Source organism: Phoxinus phoxinus (genome assembly GCF_949152265.1).
Source record: "Phoxinus phoxinus genome assembly, chromosome: 10".
In the NCBI taxonomy this organism is placed as follows: Eukaryota; Metazoa; Chordata; class Actinopteri; order Cypriniformes; family Leuciscidae; genus Phoxinus; species Phoxinus phoxinus.
In genome coordinates this window covers 20627165-20653721 of record NC_136885.1, presented here as the reverse complement: position 1 = coordinate 20653721, position 26557 = coordinate 20627165, and the positions used below count along the sequence as shown (strand labels likewise).

The 26557-nt window shown below is 38.7% G+C and overlaps 3 protein-coding genes across 7 annotated transcripts in view; 2 read left to right on the top strand and 1 right to left on the bottom strand.

The window, feature by feature from the left end:
* Window positions 1–8078, bottom strand: part of zhx2a (zinc fingers and homeoboxes 2a) — a 29763-nt gene extending 21685 nt beyond the window's left edge. For both annotated transcript variants that reach the window (XM_079626793.1, XM_079626792.1), the window contains exon 1: window positions 7960–8078. The gene's annotated coding sequence lies outside the window, so the exon portion shown is untranslated. The remainder of the gene's footprint in view (window positions 1–7959) is intronic.
* Window positions 184–3932, top strand: fam8a1b (family with sequence similarity 8 member A1b). The gene is made up of 5 exons (XM_079626715.1): window positions 184–872; window positions 1675–1795; window positions 1898–2021; window positions 2096–2235; window positions 2330–3932. The coding sequence occupies exons 1-5, from the start codon at window positions 305–307 to the stop codon at window positions 2472–2474; spliced, it is 1098 nt and encodes a 365-aa protein (XP_079482841.1). The 5' UTR covers window positions 184–304; the 3' UTR covers window positions 2475–3932.
* Window positions 8079–8301: 223 nt separating the features above from the next.
* On the top strand, window positions 8302–25069 carry atxn1b (ataxin 1b). Of its 4 annotated transcripts, none has more exons than XM_079624733.1 (3): window positions 8302–8337; window positions 18429–20526; window positions 20640–25069. In XM_079624733.1, the coding sequence occupies exons 2-3, from the start codon at window positions 18637–18639 to the stop codon at window positions 21231–21233; spliced, it is 2484 nt and encodes an 827-aa protein (XP_079480859.1). In that variant the 5' UTR covers window positions 8302–8337; window positions 18429–18636; the 3' UTR covers window positions 21234–25069. The 4 variants fall into 4 exon arrangements, with proteins under 4 accessions (XP_079480859.1, XP_079480860.1, XP_079480861.1 ...); XM_079624734.1 differs by lacking the exon at window positions 8302–8337 and adding an exon at window positions 9931–9991; XM_079624735.1 differs by lacking the exon at window positions 8302–8337 and adding an exon at window positions 11152–11221.
* The last annotated feature ends 1488 nt before the right edge of the window (window positions 25070–26557 follow it).

Sequence of the window (26557 nt, the reverse complement as noted above, 5' to 3'; positions counted from 1 at the left end):
ATCTACTGTAAGTTAAATTAATTAAAGTGTCTACTGTTATCCATTTGATATGATTTTTTATAATTTAAGAACACTAAAAGTGCTATTTAAGGGGTGTGACACATCTTACCCCGCTCTCCCAGTCCCCACTTATAAATTAAATTAATTAATTCTTAATAAGTGTAAATAGCAACAGCTGCAACAGTAAAAGTTTATCTGTACGTGAATGTTTTTTGCACCATATGAATGAATATGAATTCCTTTCCATCAATTGCATACCACAGATAAACACCTCTAGGCAACAGAAGAGGTTGCGCTTTTGCTCATGTCTTATATTCTATTACTTTTATTATGCACTACGAAATATTGCCGGAAGTTGATCAAATCGTCACATAACAAAAGTGTCATGGCGGAGTTAGACGAAAACGCTGGTGATAAGGAGAAATCGTTGGCAAAAAACAGTAGAAGTAGGGACGGCGAAAACATGAAAACAAATTTTCACAAGCCCTGTTCCCAGGGCAAACAAGACACCTCCACCGCTGTTACCACCACAGAGTACTGCGAAAAATTACAAGAGTGGATGTGGCAGTACTACTACAGCTATATGAACTGGCAGAGCTGGATAGCCATGTCTGCGTTTTCCTTCCCACCGTGTTTCCCAGCACACGGATCAAATGAAACGCCAGGAGCGACGACATGGGCTACAGATATGTCTAATGGAGACCTTCGGAATTGGTTGAGCAGCCCGTTTGGTTTCCCTGCTGCAGGTGCGAACGCGGCGGGTGCTGCTGCTGACGCGAGCGGACAGAGTTCTCGAGCTCCTGCCACAGCGCCTGCGCAGCTGCCGCCACAACAACAACCACATCAACCCAATGGAAATGCTCAACAGCCTGGTAATTATATATAATAATTAATACATCCTTTATTAACTTTCTTTGTTGTTAAAACTGCCAGCTGCAATATTATATTCATCGCTAGCGTTGGATATGACAGCTCAGTAGCCTACTTTGTATAACGTTATACATGTAAACGAGCCTTCTTGGACTGTGTTTAGTTTATGCATGTGATTGAGTGTCTACGTTAAAATGAAAGAATATTTCTTTAACATAGTATTCCAGACTCTTATACATATGATTTTCTCAAGCTCAGGTACTTAAGGTCTATTATTATATGGCTTCATCATGTCTAATTGGATAGAAAGTTAGTTGAAATTTGTTCAGTGATGCTTTGACATTTACATGAACGTGTTGAAGTTACCATCTTTTTTTTCCTTCTTTTTTTAAAATGCCTATTTCTGTAGTTTTATCTAACAGGATAGAATGTTTTATAGTGAAACAAAACCTAAAATAATTACCAATTACACCAAAATTCATATAAAAATTTTTTTTGAGACATTGTTATTGGAGAAAGGGGAGATGAAGAAACACCATTTCTTCCTTATAATGGCCAGTTTTATGTTAAGCTTGTGCATGGACATGGCAAAAGTGGAAATTTATGCTCATATTAAAGTAGTGAAATCACCCCTATGTTCACTTAATTGTTATTAAAGGAAACTAATATTGTTTACATAATTTTTTTCTATGTGAGTTTAATATTATATGCAATATATTAAGACATAAGGCATACAATTGTACCTCGTAATTAGAATGATTCAGTTTACAAAAGCAGTTCATGTTTGTATTATTTTTTGTCTAGGTAGGGAATATTATATCCCCTCTCCTCTGCAAAGGTTCTTGGCGGAAATGGTGGATTTCTTCATTCTTTTCTTCATTAAAGCCACAATTATCCTTAGTATTGTGCACTTGAGTGGAATGAAGTGAGTCTGGAATCTTTTATTTATATTTTTTTGCATATCACTCATGCTGTTTTTCATTAAACCAAATCATTCACTCTTTGCCCATTTAAAATCAAATTTTAGGGACATCTCAAAGTTTGCCATGCACTTCATAGTAGAGGAGATTGATGAGGACACATCAATGGAGGAATTGCAGAAGATGATGCTTGTGGCTCTAGTGTACAGGATATTAGTTTGCTTTTATGAGGTTAGTTCAACCGATTGAAATAATCTGCTAATTAATTCATGAAGACCTGCATAACTGTTTTTTATTATTTTCAGATCATATGTATTTGGGGAGCTGGTGGGGCGACCCCAGGGAAGTTTCTCATTGGCTTACGAGTGATCACATGTGACAGCTCCGTTCTGGTTCAGCCAAACCGAGTTCTTGTGGTACCAGCGACAAACGTCACGCTTTCTGCGTCAGTACTGCTGTCAACGTCACTCTTTGTCATAAAAAAAAAAAAAAAATCTAAAATTTCTATTGAAACTTCTTGTTTTATGATTTTCTTGTAGGTCTACGGTGAGAGCGTTAAACAAGAACTTCTCCATCGCTTTCTTTTTTCCGGCATTCATCACACTCCTTTTCTTTCAGCACAACAGGACTGTGTATGACATTGTGGCTGGCACCATTGTGGTCAAGAGAAACAGGCTTAGATGACTTTGTCATTGAAGTCATTATCAACCCGACTTTGTAATGCAAAAACAAGCTCATAGACAAAGGAGAGCAAACCAGCTGCAGTAAAACATACTGAACTGAACTAAAGCTATTGGCCTGTGGAAGAACTGACACTTTAAGAGCTGAACACGGTATTTCCAGTATTTCTCCCCCATCTCCCCTGGACAAGTATTTTTAATCATCTGTTGACATCTTTGAATATTTTTTTCTTGTGCCAAAATAAGATAATTTATAAATGTGCTGCCATATAATACTTGAACTTCCTCTGGTACATGCATTTCATGCCTATCTTTCTCTCTGTCTCTCTCTCTTTGTTAATGTATGACGAATAATGATTGGAATATTTACTTCGAATATTCTTTGACTAATGGAAATTGAGCAGGAATTAATTTATTTCTCTAAATGCAATATAGTTTGGTTATAGATCCTAATTTACTCGCTGCATTTGTATTTCAGATGAATGTTTTGTTCCTAATTACTTATCTCTATTTTATGGCCTTTACAAGCTTGAAAATGCTGGAAAATCATTTTATTTGTATAGCTGAGCTATTTTGCATACTGTAATTTTCACTGCATGCCTTTTTCAGCTCTATTCTGCACTACCCTGAGCTGCTGAGCTGATTATTTCAACTTTATATAGCCTCATACTAAATCAGTTGTTATTCATTTTGGAGTGTATAGATATGGCCAAATCGAAATAATTCACTTATGTCCCAGAGAAAGCCTTCTGTGTTGTCTCTCTTTATGGATTGACTGTTTATACCGTTTATATATATATATATATGTTATATGAAGGGTTTTACAGCACATGAAAAAGGGATTCATCTTCTGAAATCACATTTACATACAGTATGCAAGAATATAAAGTTAATTTGCAAATAGTCCTAAGAGTCGGCTATAAAAAGCTCATCATTAACACTTTCATATGTAAATTTTTAAAGTAATCATTCCAAAGAAGCCACATAGTCAGTGTTTGAATTGCACAAAAATGGCAAAATGATAATATAGTGTATCTGCTGAATATGGACAAACTGTGCCAGCAAATATCTTTTATTTTGTTTTGTTTTTCATAGAGCTGCAAAATATAAAAATTATGAGCAGTGCTGGCATTTAAAGATAACCAAAAAAGATAGTTACATTTTTATCTTTATATTTTTATTTAACCGATAACAGATTAAAAAATGTATACTCTATTAACTTTAAAACAAAAAACGTAATCTATTCATACTCAATATGGTACTAATAAATTGTGCATTCTTATTCAAATTTTAAAAAAAATTTAAAAAGCTTTTAAAAAGCTCAAATATCTCACTTTGGTATTAGATTATATTAATGGAAGCTGGGCCATTACCATTTGTATTGTATTGTCACATCCTTGAACTGAAGACAGATCATTTTAATAATAAAAAAGAAGAATGCACAGTCTTGCATGGCGGAAGGATTTGTGGTATCTGGCACTTCATCAGTTGAAATGAGTCACCAGTAGATGGAGTGGCAGAGCTGCTGACTTACCATGTAAACTGCCTGTGACTTCTAAACATGTCGAATAGTGTAGTAATAATCTCACATGGTATGGCTTCAGTGTAGTTGTTTGAATTTCTAGCCATGGTAAAATACACACCATAGGAACAGCTGTGAATTTTTGTACACTATATCACTGCGCAGCTCCCATAGCGTTTCGTTATTTTTGTTGCATAGAAACAACAAATTCTTCTAGAATTCCTCTTAAAGGGATAGTTCACCCCAAAAAAAAGCTAAATTCTGTAATCATTTACACACATTCACGCCGTTCCCAACCTCTGGGACTTTCTTTTTTTATGTGTTAACATGCAAATATATTTTTAGTGAAAATCAGTCTTGCTGCTGCAATATCGATTTAGCTTTATTGTCATTTACTCACCCTTATGTCATTACAAACCTTTATGACTTTCTTTATTTTGTGGAACAAGATATTGTGAAAAATGTCTCATGTTTTTTTTACCCCCACACAATGAAAGCCAATGGGGTCCAACGTTGTCTGGTCCTCCTTTGGTAATTTTTTTACATTTTTGGGTGAACTATTGCTTTAACGGATTAGGATAATAAAATAGCATTTTAGTGAAAGTAAAACTACTTATGTTTTTGTGAATTAGATATGGAACAGAAAACACTTTTGTATAGGCCTATGTCCTAGCCATGAAGACCATAGGTTAATTACAGCCATGTTGGAAAATAAATAATAGGTAGATATTGTTGATTATATTGCAACCTTGCTTTCCTTTGAAAAACTTGGTCAGGGCATAGGCTTGCTTTGCGAGTGATCTTGAAAGGTTGATTGTGTTAGGACCTACAGATGATTTTCTCCAACACAGACCCTCATCGCTCACTCAGATATTTTCCCTTTTCTATCTCATTGACCCTAATACCTTGTAAACCCCTTTTACTATCAGACTGGTCCAACTGATGTTGCATTGCAGTTATCAGTGAGTATGCTCAGCCACGCTCGACCTGACTTTATCTCGCAAGTCAGAATGAACATCCAGTGCCAACTATATGACGTCATTATGAGTAATGGCTATGTGTGGGGGACACCGGTCAGCCTCATGCTGCTATTATGATTATGTTGACTTATATATGAAAAACAAAACAAAAAAGATCTTAGAATCATTATGTCGAAGGATGTCAAGCTCTAAAGTCATCAGGTGTGTCTCTGATCTGGTCTTTTCAAAAAGCTGTGTTAGTGTAAGATTTTGTGTTTTTGAGTTGTCTGAAGGGTGAGAGAAAGAAAGGACAGTCAGCCTGGAAGGCATGTTGTCAGGGGCTCCCAAACAACAAGCTGATTGGCTGATTGAACAGCATTCTGTCATTAATTGGTGATGTGTTTCACTTTCTATAGTAATGATGTCATCGGTAGCCAATCAAAGGCCATGGTGACTGTGATTGGTGTGATCCGATTGGCTATTCAGTTGGAAATAAGATAGGGTTGGGTTTCTCATCATCCAAGACTGATGTTCACTCTGAGCTTTTGCAAAACGAGTCTGCTCTTCCAAATCGATGATCAAAACGACAATAGCAACGAACGGCGCTCTCAAAAACCGATAAAACCCTCATTGGAATTTTGGGCTTCTATTATCCTGTCTGTATTACCTCGAGACTGCAGCATATTGTAGCTCAATGTGGTTGTTTAGTGCTTTCGAGATTTCCTCTTCGCTTGAGGCTAGAACATGTATTTTGACAAAGAGCATTCATATTTGGTCCTCCAAAAAAAGAAACATAATGTTTTTGCCATACAACAGTGTAAGCATATAAGTATAATGCTTTTCATCAGAATTCATGTGATATTGACCCAAATTTATGTTGTTCTTCTGTTCTCCTTTTTTGGGTTTATTTATTGCCAATTGTAAGAGGCATTGAAAGAAGTGAGCATATAGTAAAAGATGAGTATGAAATTACTAATTAATTATTTGAAGTAAAACTCCCCAGTGTTTAGAGCATTGTACACAATTATTAGTAAAGTCATTATTAAAAAATACTTTTTTTATATTAGTACTATTGTTTTTAAAATAATTATTTACATAGGATACTATAGAGATGTATTGAAAATGTACAGAAAAATATATAGTAAGGCAAGGACGGCCTTACTGAAGAATGTTCTTACTGAATTGCTCAATTTGAGGCCCATCATCACTGGATTTAGAACAGACTGATATCACAGTTCAAAAGTGCTGACCAACCTTATCAATGTCCTAATGTCTGCCTGACTGTTAGGCGATTAATGTTGAATACCTCCCAAGTTTACACACTGACAGGCGTCTAATGATGTCTATGTGACTCGTGGCTCTTTGGCAGACGTTTTAATTAGTGATCCAGCTGCATGAGAATGGAGACTTCAATGTCCATTATAACGGAAGGTGCGGATATGGGAATGGATGTGGGTTTAATCTCAAAGGGGACCGATTTGGCAAAGACTCTGGGAAATGCAGCAAAACATGCCTATTTTCCATGCTGGACTCTGTGTGTTATATTATGGTGTTTTAAGCCTGTTATTAATTATTAATTAACTGTTTTTCAGAAAAAGTCAGAGTAGGGCTTTATTCAGTGGCAGCTGCTGGATAATCAAAGGATTCATAGCTTGCCAGAGTTTTATACGGGACGGGGATAAACTGCTTGGCTAAATAGCACCATTGAATTAATGCATTCAAATAGTCCATTCCACTGGAAAGTTGTGCTTGTAGGTTTGGAAAAAGTGACCCACAAGATAATTTCCTTTGACCTTACAGTCTTACTCATTTATGACCACATGTTTGAATGGACATTTGTTGACATGAGTCATTCTTGAATCTGGTCCACATTCATTCAGCTATTAGTGAACTAAGTCAAGCTGTAGCCTACAACAAGAGCGAAAGTGTCTGCCCGGCAACAGTATCAGTGTTTGCTAAACAATTCAATCCTGACAAATTCTCAAAACCAGGAACTTGTCAAGGGAGTAATCCATCCGCCGGAAACTGAAGCTTCCCCAGGGCCGCCATTGTAGCAGACCATCACCTGCTGTTACCATTCCATTGACTCCCATTCATTTTGGCATCACTTTGACAGCGAATAACTTTACATCTGAGGCGTCCAAAGACTCCATTTGTCCATTATTTATTTCTAAAGAAACACGACAATGTATAAAAGGCTCCATTACTTTGTATCTTACGTTATGGCCCCGTAGAAGCCGTTTTTGTAAAAATAGGCTAACGATTGCGTCATAACCACGCAACTCTCTGTCGCACAGTCGAGAAATTACCGTATAGACAGGCGGATAAGCTCGCAGGCAATCGGGGGGACGTGGAGGCATAAAGTCAAGGGAGAAGCCCATAGAGAGTCATAAAGTTGATCCTGCTGCTAGCTCATGGACAGCTAATACTCACGCTCTCCGTCTCTGCGAGATTCGGAAGGGAATGATTCAGATTTCTCTCGGCACAGCTACAAGAAGACTCACGTCACATCTACGTCATCAAGCTCAGTTTGAGCCTGAACAGTACGCCTGGCCATCAGGAAGTGAGGGCTTCACTTTTCTCCGTTGAAATCTATGGGGTCGCTGTGTCCATCTTATATAGGCTCCTGTCTATGGAACTTGTACTTAAATGTATGTTTTTGAAGGGGGTTTTGTCTGTAATAACTGGGAGGAATAGAGATTTTCCTTTTCTGAAAGAGTGGCCACTTACACTTCACTAGAGATTTTTTGTTTTCGCATTAAAACAACGTAGAGTATTCATTGTATTTTACAAATATGTCAGTATAACTTAGAATTAAAGTTAGGGAAAGGTAATAGCAAGCTAGCTTTGAAACAAAGCATGAGATCCCATCCCACCCTCCCTTTAGAACGCGCATCAAAGCCACGCGCCTGTTTCAAAACACATGAACGCACACACAACAGATTCTGCAAAGCGTCACGTCTCAAAAGCACATAACATTACAATAATAATAAACGTAAACAACTTACAGAGCTCTTATTTACCGTCTGACTGCTGCAGATTCATGTCGGCGTTGATAGTGTTGACATAGAAACGCATAAATCCGAGTCGGGGCTTCAGGACATGAACAGCTCCGAGTCACGGGTTGCCATCTAGGGGCGCGGAAAGTGTTTTCACCGGATTGTAAATGCAATGCCAAATTTTTGTTCATATACATTTATTCATTTTTAGCATTTAGTAATTTATTTGTAATAAACATTTTAAGTGAGCTAATAAAAAGTATTACCTATTTATATATTGAATTATGTTTTTTAAAACATACGCGAAGAGTGTGACGTCATATTGTGACCGTTGCCGTGTGCACCGCTCTGCTCCTGAGCACAAGTCTACCACCGTCCGTGAGAAAGGTAACGTTACTAGGCAGGTTTTTTGTGTTAATTTCCCATTTCCTGTCACTTTGCGGACTATTTTATTGTATGTAACAGTGTAAACAGCTCAATAACCCTTTTATTTAAAGGCTTAATTTATGTCCCGTAAACCGGTCCGCTTTTTTCAGTTTTATCAATAATGTAAAAAAAGTGTGTACCGGTGTGTGTCTGCTGTTTAAACGAGTGTTCTCACTGATACGCATGCATGTTGTGCTTTGCAGAGTTTTGATGAGTTTTATAGACTTGATATGGTTTCTTATTCAAAAAAAAAAAAAAAAACACAACACCCCCAACCCTTTTTTTCTTTTCTTTTTTTTTAATAAACAAAGAACACAAGGGATACATGAATCACACAAAAAATAGGATAAGAAACTCAAGGACCCCCAACCTAAAACATCTTCCCGGGCCCCTGTCAAACAGCGCCTGGTTACTGAACTAGGTCAAAACTGTCTTAGGTCAAATACACACAAGGTTTACATAAACACAGTTGGTTAGTTGCCGGTTGTCCGTCACCATCTCGGAGACGGTGCTGGAGACGGTGCCGGTGTCCATGCCGGAGATAGTGCCCATGCAAGAGACGGTCTCCGTGCCGGAGACAATGTCTGTGCCGGTGTCCGTGCCCATACTGGTGTCCACTCCGGAGATGGTGGGACGGTGTCCGTGCCAGAGATGTTGTCCCTGCTGGTGACGGTGACCATGCCAGAGACGGTGTCTGTGCCGGAGACGGTGTCCGTGCCGGAGACAGAGTCCGTGCCAGAGACTGTGTCCATCACGGAGACAGTGCTGGAGACTGTGCTGGTGTTCGTGCCGGAGACGGTGTCCGTCCGCGCCGGTGTCCGTGTCGGAGGCGGTGTCCGTGCCAGAGACGGTGACCATGCCAGATGGCGATGTCCGTGCCGGAGACGGTGTCCATCACGGAGACAGTGCTGGTGTTCGTGCCGGAGACGGTGTCCGTCCGTGCCAGTGTTCGTGCCGGAGACGGTGCCTGTGTCTGTGCTGGGGGCGGTGCCAGAGACGGTGACCATGCCCGTGCCAGAGACGGTGCCCATGCCGGTGTCCGTGCCGGAAACATGTCCGTGCTGGTGTCTGTGTCCCTGCCGGTGTCCGTGTTCTTATTGGTTGATGGTCTTGATTGTTCACAGTCATTAGTCTTGGTGTATATAAATAGCCCCTGTGTTTCTATTGTATCTTGTCTAGTTTTGTTTGTGTTATCGCTGTCTGTGAGTCTCATGTAACCCCGTCCGTAGTTCTGTCTTTAAGGTATGCAGAGAAATTCACCAGTGTAGCAAAACGTTTTAATAAAAAAACGAATTGCCTACCCTACACAAGGTTCTTTAAAGGTTCACTACAGTAACAGTTCTATTTAGTACCGTATCGTCCTGAAGAACCCTTTATATGCTGAAATGGCTCTTTGTGTTTAGGGTTCTTTATTCCCGCATTTTTGTTTTTCAAATCTGTAACACTCTCAACAGGTAAATTATTTCTTTCTTAAAATGTCTATAAATTTATAACTTACATTTTTTTAACAATCATTTCCTAACAATCATGTCTTTTACTCTTTTTAATTTAACAGAACATGTAAGTGGAGCAGCTCTGTTCAGTTAAAGAATACTCATCTTCTCTTCTTCACAAAGTAAGTAACAGAGATATTAAATTTATGATCCATATTGTTTGATTTTTTTATTATTATTATGACTTTATGCCTAAACGTACCCAGTCACAAAAAAACATTAAAGCTATGCCATGACTTTGTCAATTTTTCCTTTTAACATGGTAAAGGGCTCATACTGTCAATTTTTTTTGCTAATTTTGGCCTTCATAAACAAATGGAAGAGACACAATGTAATTCTAAACTCAATTGTGTATTTGAGATGTTATCACGTATCATAACCTTTATTTAAATCATTTAAAAAGGGTTCTATTTAGCACCAAAAAGGGTTCTGCTATTGTTAGCCGAAGAACCCTAATTTGGTACTGTTTAGAACCATTTTTCTTAAGAGTGTACCTTTAAAGTACACAGTGGCTTCAGTGTGAATGCATTGTAGTAGTTGTTTGCCAAGCTCATAAGTTACTCTGTCTATAGCAGAGGTGACCAAACCAAACCCACCAGGTTTGGGCATCTCATTATTTGGCCCACCATTTTACATTTCAATGCATCATTTTTGCATTGAAATAAAGAGAATATAAGTTAATATAATTACAAAAATGTAAATTACAAGTTTGATATTTGGCTCTTTATAGTAAAAAATTTGAGCACCTTTGGTCTATAGTAATAATTTTGCCACGCAAAGAAAAACAGATTTACAGCGACATGACCAAACCACACGTTGACCTCAGTGTTTCCACCAAGACAGAAATTGGGCAGAAACAATATTCAAAATAATATTTGCCAGCATGTAAGACACAATGGAGCAGGAACAATTTTCATTCCTGATAAAGTTTTTTTAAAATATTGACTGACAACATTTATTTTGCATTAAAAGTGAAATGCAACTGTAGAAATCTAAAAATGTTAGCATTTATCATATTTGTTAAGCAAAAGCGAGGAAATCTATTTTCACATGGTTTGCTCTATAATTCTACATTAATGTTTCTGCATAGAATTAACCATTTTCCAGTTCTGTTGCGGCGAAGCAGTGACTGTGATTACTAGAGATGGATACTCTAGTAATGGCTTTATAATAGTGTGGTTTTATAATTGCTATTTGTGTGTTTTCTTATGTTTCCTTTCTCTGTTAGGCTGCCAAAACCACTAGTGAGGCTTCAGTGCCCCTCCCTTACCCTTAGTATTAAGCCTTTTGAGTGTCTGATAAAGAGAATGTTATTGCATTCCTTACTGGAAGCCTCAAATATCTAGTGGCCGGTATGGGTTTTCACTTTTATTAGGCATTCAGCACTTTTGACCACTGAACGTTGCCTCCTTATCCCCTTGGCAATGGTTAAAGAAAACAAAGATGATGTTCTTAATGTCTGTGCTTGTAAAGTGGTTGATCCGCTCCTTCAACCATTCTTGTCTTTGCTCCTTATGTTGTATTCTCAGCAGAAGTGTGTAGGCCAGAGCTATTTTTGGCTTAATGTTTGAAATACTGGCTCTGAAAGACATGGAAAAAGCATTTTACTTTCAGAAAGGTTTGGCTGTCTGTTGTTGTGGTCGGCTTTGTTTAAGAAGTCAATAGAGTACTTGAAATCGATAGTTTAGCCAAAAATGAAAGTTTTGCCATCATCTGTCACCTTCATGCCATTCCAAACCTGTATGACTTTTGAAAGTCAGGGTTCTAAACAATAGTGTAACGGCAAAATAGCACAACAAATAACTGATTATGTGTTTTCTTAGCAGTTTAACAGCTCATCTGTTTTACAGTCAGTTGGGCCTTGCAAGCACACCAACATGTCATATCATGAACATATTGTCAATGAATCATCCAAAATATCATCCAAATATAAGAGCTATTTATTCCTAAAGTGTCTGCTTGTAAACCTTGCATAGAGTTTAACCGTACCTCTTGTCAAATGTCCATTGATTTAAGGGTGCAACCATTTTTGCTGGACAAATATAGTGTTAAAAGGTGAAATCTATAAAAGCATTTATGTTCACATGCGTACATACAATTTCACATAACGCATGACTCAGAGAAAAATTCTCAAGGTGGAAGCCTTGAGAAATTTGTAGACCCTGTCCTTGTTACCTCGGCAACACAGGTCCTTGCATAATCTTCCCACATGCTCAGAGATGGCAATGTAACTCCTAAATCAAGGGACTTTCCAGTTCGAAGTGTGTACAGATCACTCATGGCACCGGACTGGTTGTCTTCTGTTAGAAAAGTCCCTTTAGGGCAAGTCAGTTTTCTCAGCGGCCATATTGGCAACATCCTACAAAAATAGCTCCTATCTACAGGAATAGGGAGAGACCGAAACCTCTGAAACTGATTGTCAAGATTGCATTTTAATATGTTTCAAATTAGAAATAAAATTATATAACAATGGCATCATAAATTTAGCTAGTTCTGAGCAACTCATACCAAAAGCCGTATTTTTATGACTAGTCTTGGTAATACGAGTGGAATAGCTATCATATGAATAAATGACGTAATATCTCATCTTTACCTTCGCTGGCTTCGAATTAGAAATATAGCCTATACCATACAAAATCATTTAAAATGTTATAAATATTATTTATTAAATGTATTTATTTTCTAAATTCTGCAACCTAAATTCTGTTCACTTAAGTTGGTCCTCTACTACATAATATATAATGTAAGCTTGTGTCCACTGCAAAGTCCTGTCCCCCTTATACATGTCTGGACATGTTAGGACATGTCTCAGTATCTCTGAGAAATTTCAGGAAGGTTCTGTAGGGTGAACGCTCTTTCAGTGTGAAGACTGAACAGGTGTCAGGACTTAATACAGCAAACAGAACAGTAATTATGGAATTATGCAATATTGTTTTGCTCCAGGGGTTTGCAAAAGCGACTGGATGTCCTTGAGAAGAAAATTGACCTGATCATGGACCATTGTGAGTGCATTTCCTCTTTGTGACGTATCCAATTTTTCTTTCGCTGTAGTTATGTCTGTTTAATCTGAGTCTCATGACACCTGAGTGTGAGGGCAAAATTAAAAATAAGAAGAAGGAGAAGAAAACAGAAATAGAGAAACTAAGACTAGCACCCGAGACAGAACACTCCATCGCTCTTTCATCTCATCTCCCTAGTGACTGGTTAAGGCAATACCTCAACAAACAGTAACATAGCAACTCTCCCAAAATCTCCTGCTATTAGAAAGAATGGAGATATATCAAAGACTGTCTCTCTGTAGGGCTTTGTAGGGTTTAGACACTGAGCCATCCAGAGTGAAAATAGTATAGGTATTCTCTGAGTCTTCCTAACAGTCTCAGCCGAAGCTGCTGGACGCCTGTAGCCTCTGGCAAGAAAAAATAATAATGTATAGAATTGTCTTATAACAGTTGATGCTTAATAATTATGTGGAAACTGTGATACATTTTCCTTCAGAATTATTTTATGAATACAAAGTTCAAAAGAACAGACTTGTTTAAAACAGAACATGTTTGTATTATGTATTTACTGTCACTTTTGATCAATTTTGCATCCTTCATGATTAAAAGTATTTCATTTCTTTAAAAAAACTTTTCAACGGTATATATATGTAACTATGCCAATTCAATTTTACATGTGTGTTTTACTCATGTAAACTAATCATATTTATTAGTTTATGTTTAAGATTTTAAAACCTTGATGAAACAAAAGAAGTATGGATTCCTCATCAAGATCAAGACGACACACTGAGAGATGTCCATTTTTGGGTGAATGATTGGCTTTGAGAAGTCTATGTTTAGTGTGTTGAGTTGTCCAAAGAGGAGTTTCCTTTCATATACTACATGGTGGCTTTGTATCTGTCTGTGGTTTGGCAAACACACCCAATGCAGTGCTAAGATCTGCTCAGAGAGAGTAAACCAGGCCAGGCTAATATTAGAGGTTACATATTGCTGATGGCTTTTCTATGTTCCCAGCATTTCTCCTGGTTGACAGCACGTGTTTCAAACACAGGGTGTTTTCAGATCTTCTCAAGGTTGTGTGCGAAGATAACATTTTTGTATGTGAGTGTGTGTGTGTGTGTGTGTGTGTGATGGAACAAGTGACTATTTGCATGTGGTTCCCCCCTGAGGGTGAATGGCAACTAGCTACTTTGCATGCTTAATGTGAGAGACATATGGGTTTCAATGTTTGTGTATGTGCTTATTTAGGTGTGTGCATTTGCATTATAATAATATGTGCTTGTTTTTGGTGTATTCTTCTATACTTAATATTTAGTAATGGACCTTTGAATATTGTGTGGGACTATAGGGGGCTTTTGAGTCGAATATGTGAGTAATTGTGCAATTCTGGGAGTCAAGTGTAGGCCTAGGCTAATGACAGTGAAACATTAAACATGAATTTATCCAATTAGAGAATGTTTAGTATACGTGCTACAATGGTTATCTATCTATACGTTATCGCACAAAACCTCCCTGCAATGTTAGTATATGTGCCATCAGTAATTGGTTTCCAAAGAAATAACCAAGCGGAAAGCATACACTAACGTTAGGGAAACCTTCTGGGTTTATTTCAGGGCAATCTTATATAGCTCGATGCAAATGTGCTTATTCTGATCACACGTAATGGTGGTGAGGCACTAAATTAGTTTTCCACCGAGAGAAACTAATTAGTTGTAGAAAGAAAGCGAGAAAACGCCTAGAAACCCTTACTAAGACTCTCTCAAGAGAATTTCATGGTCTGTGGTGTGTTTGTGTTTCTCGCGAGTGCAGTGGTCTACGTGAGGGTACGTGTTCCTTCTAGTGTGCTCGGTCCCCTGCTCACAATTTTTCTTCCTCCCTCCCTCCCTTTCCCTCTCCCTCTCCCTCTCCCTGTCCTTTCCTCTCTCTCTCTCTCTCTCTCTCTCTCTCTCTCTCTCTCTCTCTCTCTCTCTCTCTCTCTCTCTCTCTCTCTCTCTCTCGCTCTCTCTCTCTGTCTCTCCATGTGTGCGTAGTCTGGGCGCCCTGCCAAGTGGAGTGTGTTTTTTGAATGAATACCTGATGAGGCTGCTGAGGCTGACTGGGGGAGGAGGAGCCGTGTTCTCTAGAGCACTGTGTGTGTATGTGTGAAGAGCAAGAGAGAGAGAGAGAGAGAGCTGGCAGTCAGTGTGCCTTGCATAACATACGCTGTAGCTCTCACACGTAGGGCTAGTGAAACAGCGCAGACGAGGGGACTTCCTTCACCCTCGGCCCACCGAGCAATTGTCGAAGGAAGTGGAAGAGAGTGAAGGCAGGGGGAACATTGGACATGGAAGAAGACATAAATCAGAGGACTGTGTGTGTGACCTGATAGCAGAGCTAAACCTGGACAAAGGACAGCTTGCCAGTGGGTAGAGTGAGTTACACTCGTAGTGCAGAGAGAAAGAGAGAGAGAGAGTTGTTAAAGGCTCCCCTATAAAGAAAGGTAAGGCATCACCCTTAGATGAAATGTTTGATTGGTTTTCAATGCTTTTTGCACGATTATTCTTTAATTCCAAGAAGAGAAGGAAATATAATGTGCATGATAAATTCTTTTATTATTATAGCTAATAATTACCAATAGGCTTTGCAAAAATAATTGCAATTCTGTGCAAATGTTTCAGTGTTACTCTGTATGTTGTGCTCTTTTGCTTGTAGGGTGAGAGTAGAGAAACAGGCTTTAGCCTTTGTAAAGGCAGCAACAGCTCTGTTTGGATGCATGTCTAGCTTAGGACTCCCTAGACTGCCTTTTAAAGGGACAGGGGCCCATATAAAAGGTCGTTAAGTGCAGAAAGGAGCTGCTTACGGGCGCTAAATGGATATGAGTGAAAAGCCATTTTAGTAGATGGGCATGTTTTTTGAGGAAAGTTAATATGAGGATTTAATTTTAGAGAAGTTATGTTTGTATTTGTATACATTATCATTGGCACAGGCTCAGTCATCTCTGAGATGACATCATTGAAAAAGGTGTCACAGCACCATGCAAGTAATGTTTTCCTGAAGATTTTGCATGCATAGAAATAACTTTGTGTTACAGTACGTAGCAAAATTATGTTACTATTTGTTTGTATAGTAGATCATTTGTGAAATGGGAATATTTACATTCTGAAGTCTTTGTTTTGTGTCAATTATTCAGACATCTTACATTAGTATCGCTTTATTTACTATTAGTGTGTTAATGTGTTTGCGTGGGTTTATTGGTGTGAATATGTTGCGTTGATGACATTTGATCTGCAGCGGGCCTGCGGAATATGAGATCTGCTGTTAAAGAACTAGAAGGATACTGCAAGTTGTTAATCTTTCTAGCTCTTTGGCCAGCAACACCGTAAGCAACGTGCGGGTCAGGTTTTGCCTACATTGTGAGGACTAGATGTCCCTATAAGGGAAGTAAAACCTACAACTGAAAGCACTATGATTTATTTAAGAAATTAGGCTAAACAATGTCTTAATAAAGCTCTAAAGGTTTGTTAAATGTAGGGTTAAGGGATATAAAATATCTTTAGTTCAATTTAGTACTCTCTTTGAGGTTCTTTCAATAAAAAAACCCATCTGTTGTTGTCATGGACTACAGCTCTGTGGCACTGAAAAGAGAAAGAAAACAGAAATTAAGCATTACTTTTATGTCTGTGCAGCTGTATTGCCTGGCAGGCTTAGTTTAAGTTAGCTATTTTGAATTGTGGGTGTATTTCAGCAGTACTCTTTGAAACTCCCTGCAAATAGACAGGCAAATATAACACCCAGTAAGAAAGAACTATAGACATACAGACACACAAATAATGTGTGAAATGTACGTATTCTTGAAACACAAATGTTTTCCCCTAAGTTCTCCTCTAAGCTGAAATATGATTTCTCCCTGTATATAAGAAACCAGCCATTTTATGCATGCAAGTATACTGACGGCTGTAGTACATCTTAGAAACACAAAGCCCATTCATATATTACATTCAGAATTCTTATTATTTTTCTTAGTCTATTTTAATCTTATTTTATTATCATTCTTAGTCGATTGGGCTTGAAATCCACAGATTCAATCTCTCATTAAAACATTTGTACAATCCAATGAATGACTGTCTGTCTGGTGAGGTTAATGGTAAACAATATTGTCTGCCTGCATTGTGAATTTTTGTGTTTTTCCTTCAGTTTTAGGATGTCTCACTTACAAATGTTTGTTTTGGATCCCTGTGATTGCATGAAAGGGTACAGGGGAGTGCAGTTATATCTAAATGTGATGTTTTTAATGTATTTTTGTTACGTTGTATGTGTTGAACAGTGTAAAATTACTATTCTATTGTTCTTTGATTCATGAGCACTCTGCACCAAATCACATATGCATAAGTGCGTATCAGTCCAATGGATATGCTGATGTGTACGTGTGTGTATTGTGAGCTGTGTACAATAGACTGAAGCATTTAATGGCTGTGTGTGGTGTACGCTGTAGCAGGGGAAAGTAGGACAGTGATTGGTGCAGATCTACTGTGGTGAAGGGATCTCTCCCTCCCTCCCTCTATTCCCCCCTCCCGCACTCTTCCTCCTCTCTCTCTCTCTCTCTCTCTCTCTCTCTCTCTCTCTCTCTCTCTCTCTCTCTCTCTTCTCCGCTGTTACACTCTAACTCAATAACCCTGCTCGCTTGCAGGCAGAGCTCAATGTGGGTCAGGAGAGCCAGTGTTCTCTCTCTCTCTCTCTTGGTCTCTCTCTTCCTTCATCTTTTTCCTTTCCACACACTTTTACTGCATGTTAAGTTTGCACCCTGTGCTCTCTTTATCCTCACTGATGTATGTAGATGGACATTATGTATATGCAAACATTATGAGCTTGAGCCCTTGAAGCATGAAGAGGATTTGGATTCAGATTTGATGATGGAGATGTGTTATCTGAAGTCCCTGATAGAACTATAAATTATCACTTGAATAAAATAGTGTTAGCTTTACTCAAAATGTATTACCATTCTACTCACTGAATGAACACAGTGATGTTGTCTTTTTCACTAAACTGATAAAGTATGGTTTACACTGCTAACACATGGAATTGAAAAGGAAGTCAGAGTGGTTTTGGCTTGGGTAGCATGGGCCAGTTAGCTATAGAGTGGTGCAGGTGTGACATCACTTTGTAGGCCAAAACTTGGAAGCGAGTTCGCATTTTAGCACTTCCGGTTCCATCGTCCCGAAGTCAATGGGTTTTTTGAATGGGGATTTGGTTAAATGGCTGAAATCAGGTCTGTGGTGAACACAAGCTCAAGACGCTTTCACGTTTATCGATAATCCAAAAGACTATGGGAAAGTTCTATTGGGTTTTTGTCAAGTGACTGCTGGTTGGCCTACAAAGTAATATCATACCTGCACCACTCACCACTCTCAATTTTCAGTTGCTAATCAAATTCAAGTATGTGTCATTTCAAGCTATTTTTTTTATTTGGCACTCATAACTAAATGGATGTTAAGGTAAAAAATAACATAATATGCTACTTTTAGGCAGATGACTCTTTTAGATGCAGTTTCTCATTTTTGTTTTTTTTGTCTGTCTGATGAAGGTACGGACTTATAACCATCAGTGAGAGATGATTCCACATGAAGCACATGGATCCTTTCATTACAAGAGTCCTGACAATACGCAAGACCAAGGTAAAAGCGGAGCAAAGTAATATAACTATGAAAAGCTTGACAACTGAGTTCTACTTTGCACTCTAAAAAATCCTGATCAAGACAAGTGGGTTAAAATACAGGAAAAACTCCAAGACCATGAAGTCTAACCAGGAGCGCTGTAATGAGTGTCTTCCGCCGAAGAAGCGGGAGATTTTAGCTCTGGAAGAGAAGCAGGTGCTGGTGTCAGCTGCTGTTAGTGAGAGCCAGAGTGGAGAGAATTTGGCTTGGCTAGCTAGCGTTGCTACCATGGCTAGCATGGCCCACATCCCCAACAATGCAGGCCCATCACAGAGCAACAGTGCAGATCCTGACAGCCCCCCACCATCAAATAAGGCCCTCACTGTGGTGACAGAATATCCTCCAGCTACTTCATCTGCTGGCTTTTCATTCTCTTCCAATAGTTCCACATACAGAGGAGTCTTCTCCGGGCCTACCGTGCTAACAGCCAATCCTACGGTTCTCTCCACAAGCCTTCCTCAAACCATAGGCTCCGTCCAATATACACAACTTCCCCCCAATCTCCAGCTCATAGGGCCCTATACAAGTTATATCTCTTCACAGATTGTACCATCCACATCCAGTCCAACACAGCCACGGATGCCACCACAAGAGGTCTTGGCCACAACAGCTGTCATCTCCCAAGCATCCAGCCTTGATTCACAGAATCATCATGTGATTTCTTCTATATCAAATGTTTCACACAGTCAATGCATTCAGGTTGAGAGTGCTCCTTTGGGTTTGACTGTTTCCTCCCCTTCTGTCCAACTGCCCCTTCAAATCCATCCACACTCAACTGTCCTTGCCCCTCATGCCCTGGCTCTCACCCCCTCTCAAGTGGTTCTACACTACACCGATGGCTTCATTGCAAAGCAGCTGGACTCCCATCCCAGAGAGGTGCAAAATGGTGCACTAGGAGAGGTTACAGTTGTCAAGCACAGTACTACTATGGCCAAAGGGATCTCTAGCCAACCAGAAGGTGACCAGAGCCACAAGCAAAATCATAACCTGGGCCTCCAGACCCAAGCTCAGGTTTTGCTCCCAGCAGACTATAGCTCTCATGACAGAGCAGGACTGCAGACATCGCTGATGTTGGTATCCAGTAGCCACCTTGCAGCAAACAGCAACTCTGAGTTCCAAAGTATCTTGGCCAAGGATCACTCATCTTTGCACCTTGCTGAGAGAGGAGGTATCTGCCTAGGCAAGCCAATGTCCAGAGTGTCCGCTCTTACTTCCTCAGACAGCCAAGTTTCTCCGGCCTCCACCATCTCCCAGCACACACTCCTGCAGGCTCCTCACAACACTCCCCAACAGGAGCTCTCCACCAGCCTTTATCCTGCCACACAGCTCCCAATTATTGGCTACATCACTAGTGCTTCTGGTGGACCCCAGCAAGCAGTAACTGGTTATCAAAGCAACCTGCCACAGCACGTGGTGATCTCAGGCAACCCCTCCTTGCTCATTCCGGTTAGTGCCACTAACATCAATCCATCTACTACTGAGCCAGAGGTCACCCACTGTTCTGTCATCCCTAGTGTTGCCAATGCATCAACAGCTCTGCCTCAGACCTTTATCAATACATCCCCACCTGCAGCTTCCGTCCTAGCCAATGGTAAAGACATCACTGGGTCTGATGGAAGTCATGCCCCCTGTGCCATGCCAAGTCCAAGCCAAATACAGCTGCCTGTTCTTTCGGCCAGTGTAGTGCGATCTCCAGTCCCTGTAACACCTCCAACATCTACAAGTCCTCAAAGCTCACCATCATCACCATCAGCGGGCCTACCACCATTCTTCATGAAGGGCTCTATTATCCAGTTGGCAGACGGTGAGCTGAAGCGCGTGGAGGATTTGCGAACAGAGGACTTTGTGCAAAGTGCAGAGGTGAGTGGAGAACTGAAGATTGACTCCAGCACCGTAGAGCGCATAGAGTGCAGCCGAACACCCAATGCTGTCATCATACAGTTCTCAGTGGGAGAGAACAAAGCCCAGGTGAGTTTGTTTCTTTTTAAATCAAGCTCACTCACCATGTTAGTGGTAATCTTCGGAAGTGCTGAATGAACCTTTGGAACTAAAATATTATTTTTGTTTTTTCTCTATTTTAGGTATGTGTAGAAGTCCTGGTGGAATACCCCTTCTTTGTGTTTGGTCAAGGTTGGTCATCCTGCTGCCCTGACCGCACCACCCAGTTGCTAGCTCTATCCTGTGCCAAACTCTCTGTGGGTGATGTTTGTATCTCTCTCACCCTTAAAAGCCTAAAAAATAGCATTCAAAAGAAAAATAATTGTTCAGCGTCTGTGATGAAACACAACAACCCTTTGAAATCAGCCAAAAACAATGGGTCCATTGAGGAAAGACCAACCCAAATGGAGGATCTTAAGAAAGGACACAAAATTACATCAAGAGTGGAGGATAGTGTCAAGGGAACACTGGTTGAGACTTCCAACCAAAGAAATGTGTTGACCCTCTCAGAGAACGGGGGCATAAATCCTCAGACACTGGTGAACCAAAACAACCAGGCAGACAAAACATACACATCTAGTGCAGAGAGAGCAGTTAGCCGGAAGAGGAGATGGTCTGCCCCAGAGAGAGGAGAAATGTGGAGGTCGCAAGAGGACCCTCAGATTTTACCCAAATTTTCCTTCCTCCCACATCAGCTGAAGGTCAGCATTGAGGGCCGCTCCAGCACAGGTTGCTGAGGGCCTTCTGAACACCATATAGCAGTGATAGGGAGTTGATTTCTTTCCAAGAAATACATCAATTAGCCTTACTTAATTAATTTGAGAAATCACATAAAGTTGATCAACTGATTTAAATTTGTTTTTGCTTGGTGTCCAATGCTTTTGCTTCAACCACAAAGACTCACAAAACTTTCCCCATCACTGCCATGAACTCAAATAGGGACAATGAAGAGCAGATTTTCTTTTTGGTACTTTGCTTTTTGTTACTTTATGATGCTTTCCTATGACATTCATATCCAGGTTACTGTAATGTTATATCTTTTTACACAAGAATGTGTGTGATGATTTGAGTCGTTTCATATGTAATATTAATCTTTAGACTTTCCTTTTAAATCAGCTGGACATGACAATTTTGGGTCGTACATTGCAATGTCTGTCCTTTTTTTTTTTTTTTTTTTTTTTGCTACACTCATACACATTTAGTGTCTAATTTAGTCTACTGTTGTGTTTACTAAATTCATTTATAATCAGGGCATTGACTGGATAAAGATTGTTACAAGGAGTAATGGCAAAAGGTGAACAGTGAGAGTGATGGCAAAAGGTGAAGAGTAAGATATGTCATTTGTGTGAGTATTATTACAAGTGATTTCGAGGAGTTGTGCGAGCATGTTTATCTTGACAGAAGCCACCTTCTACTTGTAACTGCCCCCATAATCCTGTACTTATATAATGTCAGCTGAGAATGACAGGCTTTGCTCAAGTGACTACTTTGAATCATATTTAGGTCAAGTATAGCATCAAGATACATTGAATGTTTTATCCTTATATTTCAATTCAATTGCTGATAGTCTTCTAGATATGCAATACTGAGCTTTCACATACCTCACATGTGCATTTAGCAAATAACCCAATCAGATTGCCTCATCGAATCTGTGAGTGAGAAAGCGTTGAAGAAATCTTCACAAACTGGCTATAGAAAAGTCTCCACTCAAGTCAGAATTAGCACTTTAAAGAAAGGTTAAGGGAAGTCGAATGAATGAAAGGTTGGAAACATTCCCACTTCTGTTTTGTTACTACAACAACAGACAGTTTTGAGTTCTGTTAGTCATTTTGTGCATTACTATATATTTTATGAGCAAAGCACTTCTCATTTAGTATTTTTAAATTACTGATGTCTTCTTTACACTATTTTAAGTATTGTGGGCCTTTCTCAGTCCAGCTGCAATAATGAACCCTTTGTTAAAGACACGATATAATCATCATACATTGAAAACTAAATCGACACCGCACTCTTGATGTTCAAAGCAAGCGACGTTTCACAGGTTTATCCTAATAGAAATGGCTTTTTAGTATCAAAACTGGTTTATAGAAGAAATTCATCATCTAATGAAGTTAACAAAATTATGTAGATAAAATGTATCCAGATATAATAAATGAATTAGCAAGAATCAGTGAGTCAAAAGGAGGATGCTGTGCTTTGTTAAATCTTTTCTGCTATTGAAAATCTAATTTTCCAGTAGGCAAAAATGGGAAAATATGGTTTGTGAAAATTAGACATTATCTAGGATATTTTTAATGGACTATGCCTCAATCCCTCACAGACTAATTTTTGTTTGCATCAAATTAAATATAGTGCTCAGACTAATGTATGTCAGCCACTGTGGATCTCTTTAAAATTTTAGATTTCATCATAATTAGCAGTATACCACTAGTGGCCTAAACATGGACAGTCTTTGTATGTTCTCTGCAGAGAAAAAAGAAAGAAAATTATGAATGTTGAGACACCATTTTAGATTTTAGTATCCACCTTATCTATTTGCTCTGTGACTTTATTTTTGCTGTGCTGGACAAGCTAAACAAATTCAAAGAAATTAATTTAGTACACTGCAATGACAAATTACAGATAAGGTAATAAGACAAAGTTTTTTTATGACAAATATAATTGCTATATTCCATAAATAAAAGCCACATGGGATTGTCTTTTTTAATTTATTTTTTTGTGCAAAACAGTCACAAAATAATTGTTATCTAACTCCATTGACTGCTGTTATAAATTCAGAAAAAAATCTTGGAATACATATAAGAATTTTGCTATTTGCACAAATAGACAATTTAAAGAGAAAAGTCAAGTGTATGTATGGAATGTTATAGTTAACACTTCATATTGCCAGCTCTGTAGGTCACCTAAAACTATACATTTTGATATGTGTGGTCATGAGTGTGAGTTTGTTGACTGACTTAAGTAAAGGTATTGTTGTGTCTAGGGTTATATTCAGATGGAATCACAATAGACCTCATATTGTAGACGTAATGCTTGATTGCACATTCAGTCCAATTTGGATTTGGAATTTATGCACTTTTGAAGAGAGAGGACAATGAAAGGGATGGTTGATTGGTAGCCTCAAATAGCTACAATTTTTTGAATACAGTCTATTGTAATGGTGATCTTGGTAAGGCAGTAGAAGACTTAGTGCTATGACAATAGAAACCATTACGAAATTCTCAATGTTTCTGGACTGTTGTTTGTTTCATATGTATCATTGTTCTCTCTCTTGTCTCTCTTTTTTCTCTGTGTAGCTATGTACATTTAAACCTCAGTGTGTGTGTGTGTGTGTGTGTGTGTGTGTGTGTGTGTGTGTGTGTGTGTGTGTGTGTGTGTGTGTGTGTGTGTGTGTGTGTGTGTGTGTGTGTGTGTGTGCGCGCGCGCACTGTGTGGATAAGTCAGTCAGGTTTTTGGCAATGTTCTTTTATCCAGCGTGTGCTTTTCTGTTTCAATCTAACAATAGTGATTTATTATCATCTGCATAAAATAAAAACCTTTTATCTTGTTGTTAAAAAAGAAGGCTGTCAACCACTTGAAGGCATAAAAGCGTTATAGCGATTTATAGTGAAACTGAATTCTCAGGTTGAGAAACTGGCCCGAAGACTGTTTCTGTTTCCTGTATTACTTTTTTGCAAAAACACCGTTACACACAGTAACAACCTTACAACAAAAACTGAGTTCATTTTAGCTCCAGTGCTATGACTCATGGGAAGTCACTGGCTGACTATTGCGCCCTCTACAGCCCATCACTGTACATGCACCCAATGTATAAAGAAGGCTAACTTTAGTTAGCATGATGATGTGTTGTGAGTGTAGCTCACATGCTTGCTATTGAAAATGTGTTCATATGAGAAAATAAAACCATCTGGTGTAATGTACAAGGTTGGGCATCAACAATATGGCTTTATATGGCTGTCCAAAGACAGTTAGAATGTGTTGTATGCATATGCCTCAATGGTACATAGCCAGGATTAGCTCTAGCAATACCACAAGGCCTCATTAAGGGTTGGAAGACCAAACTTGACATCTAGAGATTGACCTATAAAATACACAGTCACTGATCCCATTGTTTGTTTGTTTTTAAATATTATTTTAAAGGAAGTTCTAGATATTTTACCTCCCGTTAAACCTCAGAGTGACACTTATAAAAAGAAGAAAAAAAGCACATGACTGATTTCTCACTTTCTTATATATTTGATGTAAATGACTATATTTGTGTGATTCGTTGTACCTGTGATATTTTTCTCATTCTTTGAAAAGCTCTTTTTCTACAAACTGACAAAAAGCAATTAAGACAGAAGTCAACCTCAACTTTTCTAACTGTAGTGTGTTTATGTGAACAGAGCATCCAATACTGTTCAGTGAAGTCAGTGATCATTTATTTGGTGGTGCTTGCAAGTTTTTGTAGCTCTTTTGATTTTTGTGAAATGGAAAGGAGCATCGGACTCGACTTTTGGCGAATATGTCAATAACTTCCTGTATAGTACAAATCTATTGTATCTGTATAATCACTCTAATAAAATACTGTGCCAATTTTACTTGCCTCTTTCCTTTGATGAGCTGATATTTTATTTGAGACAATAAACCTGAAATTTAAACTGAAACGGGTAAGTTTTGTAAGTTATAAGTTTTGACTGTCAGGCCAAATAGATGCCAAATATGAAAATAGATCATACAGATGCCTTGAATTATTCAATGGCAAAGACAAGGTTGTGCTTGACCCCTTTAGAAAGCCTCCTTAGATATTGGCATTCTGACTACACATTCTCTATAAATTCCTTATACACGCACATGGTGTGGGAAAAGATGACACAGGACTCACCATTTAACTGAAGAGGATTGACTTTCAATAAAACTTGCCCCGTGTCACAGCTCATATGAACTCTCCTAAGACACTAAGCTTCTGGTGTGTGACAGACTTACTTTACATAAAACTCCAGCCACCCAACACATGTGAACACCCGTTCTCGGTAGTGATGTCAAGCTTGAACCAGAAGTATAGCTTGACATGAAAATAGCTTGTGACTCAGGCAAAAATTGTGCAAGAGTTAGTACAGTACAGAGTACAGAGTTTGTCTATAAGCATATATGGTTAATGCATTGCAGTTTTCTTTATGTAGTAGTAGAACATTCTGTACCTTGTTCCAGGCCTGCAGCTGACAGACCCTCCAAATCTGGGGCAGCAGAGACAGGGCATTGAGGAGCTTTTATATTTCCTGAACATTTACAACTACCTTATACAATAGTCTTTCTCAACTAAATAAGATTCATATTTCACATAGGCTACAATCTACTATAAGCAATATTACACTAGTTCTGTTGTATGAACGATTTACAACAATTCTATAAACAAAATGTAGCCTAAATATTGAGTAATATTGAGACACATTATTGCCAATTAATTTAGTTTTTCTCCACAAAATAATAGTTCCAAATGAAGCCATGTCAGAAATAACCACTCAGGATCTCAGAGCATCAAACGCACTGTTTTGATTCTAAATGAAGCAGTGTGTATAAACTAATCGGTTGATAAAATTACTCAGTCATAAAGATTGTGAATGACTAAGGAACTGCATTTTAGTATTTTATTTGTGCCATCTTCATATGGCAGAAAAAAGTAATAGTAGGCTATGCAAGTATGATGTTCACTTTCGTTCTTGAATGAATCAGTATTTTAATCGGTTGAATGAATGATTCACTCACTCATAAAGACTTTTCGCCCCAAAATATAGTTTGATAGTTCATCCCAAAAATGAAAATTCTGTCATTAAAGGGTAACTGTCGGCAAAATTGAACCTAGGCTCTTTTTGTGTATCTACCCGAGTCAAACATTCATGTAAAAGCATACTTAGAATGGAAACCACTTTTAAGTGGCTGGAATTTTGCATTCGGAGATCGACTACTTTTGACTGACAAAATTCCAGCCTGAGCCACCGGAAACACTAACTGATAAAGTGAGTCGTACAAAACCTTTCTTTTTAGTAAAAAGTGGCGTTTCCATTCTAATTATGCTTTTACA

Coding starts and splice junctions, on each gene's coding strand:
- atxn1b (XM_079624733.1), top strand. CDS start 18,637: ATGAAGTCTAACCAGGAGCGCTGTAATGAGTGTCTTCCGCCGAAGAAG. Junction 20,527..20,639: donor TGGGAGAGAACAAAGCCCAG/GTGAGTTTGTTT, acceptor TCTCTATTTTAG/GTATGTGTAGAAGTCCTGGT.
- fam8a1b (XM_079626715.1), top strand. CDS start 305: ATGTCTTATATTCTATTACTTTTATTATGCACTACGAAATATTGCCGG. Junction 1,796..1,897: donor GTGCACTTGAGTGGAATGAA/GTGAGTCTGGAA, acceptor ATCAAATTTTAG/GGACATCTCAAAGTTTGCCA. Junction 2,022..2,095: donor TATTAGTTTGCTTTTATGAG/GTTAGTTCAACC, acceptor TATTATTTTCAG/ATCATATGTATTTGGGGAGC.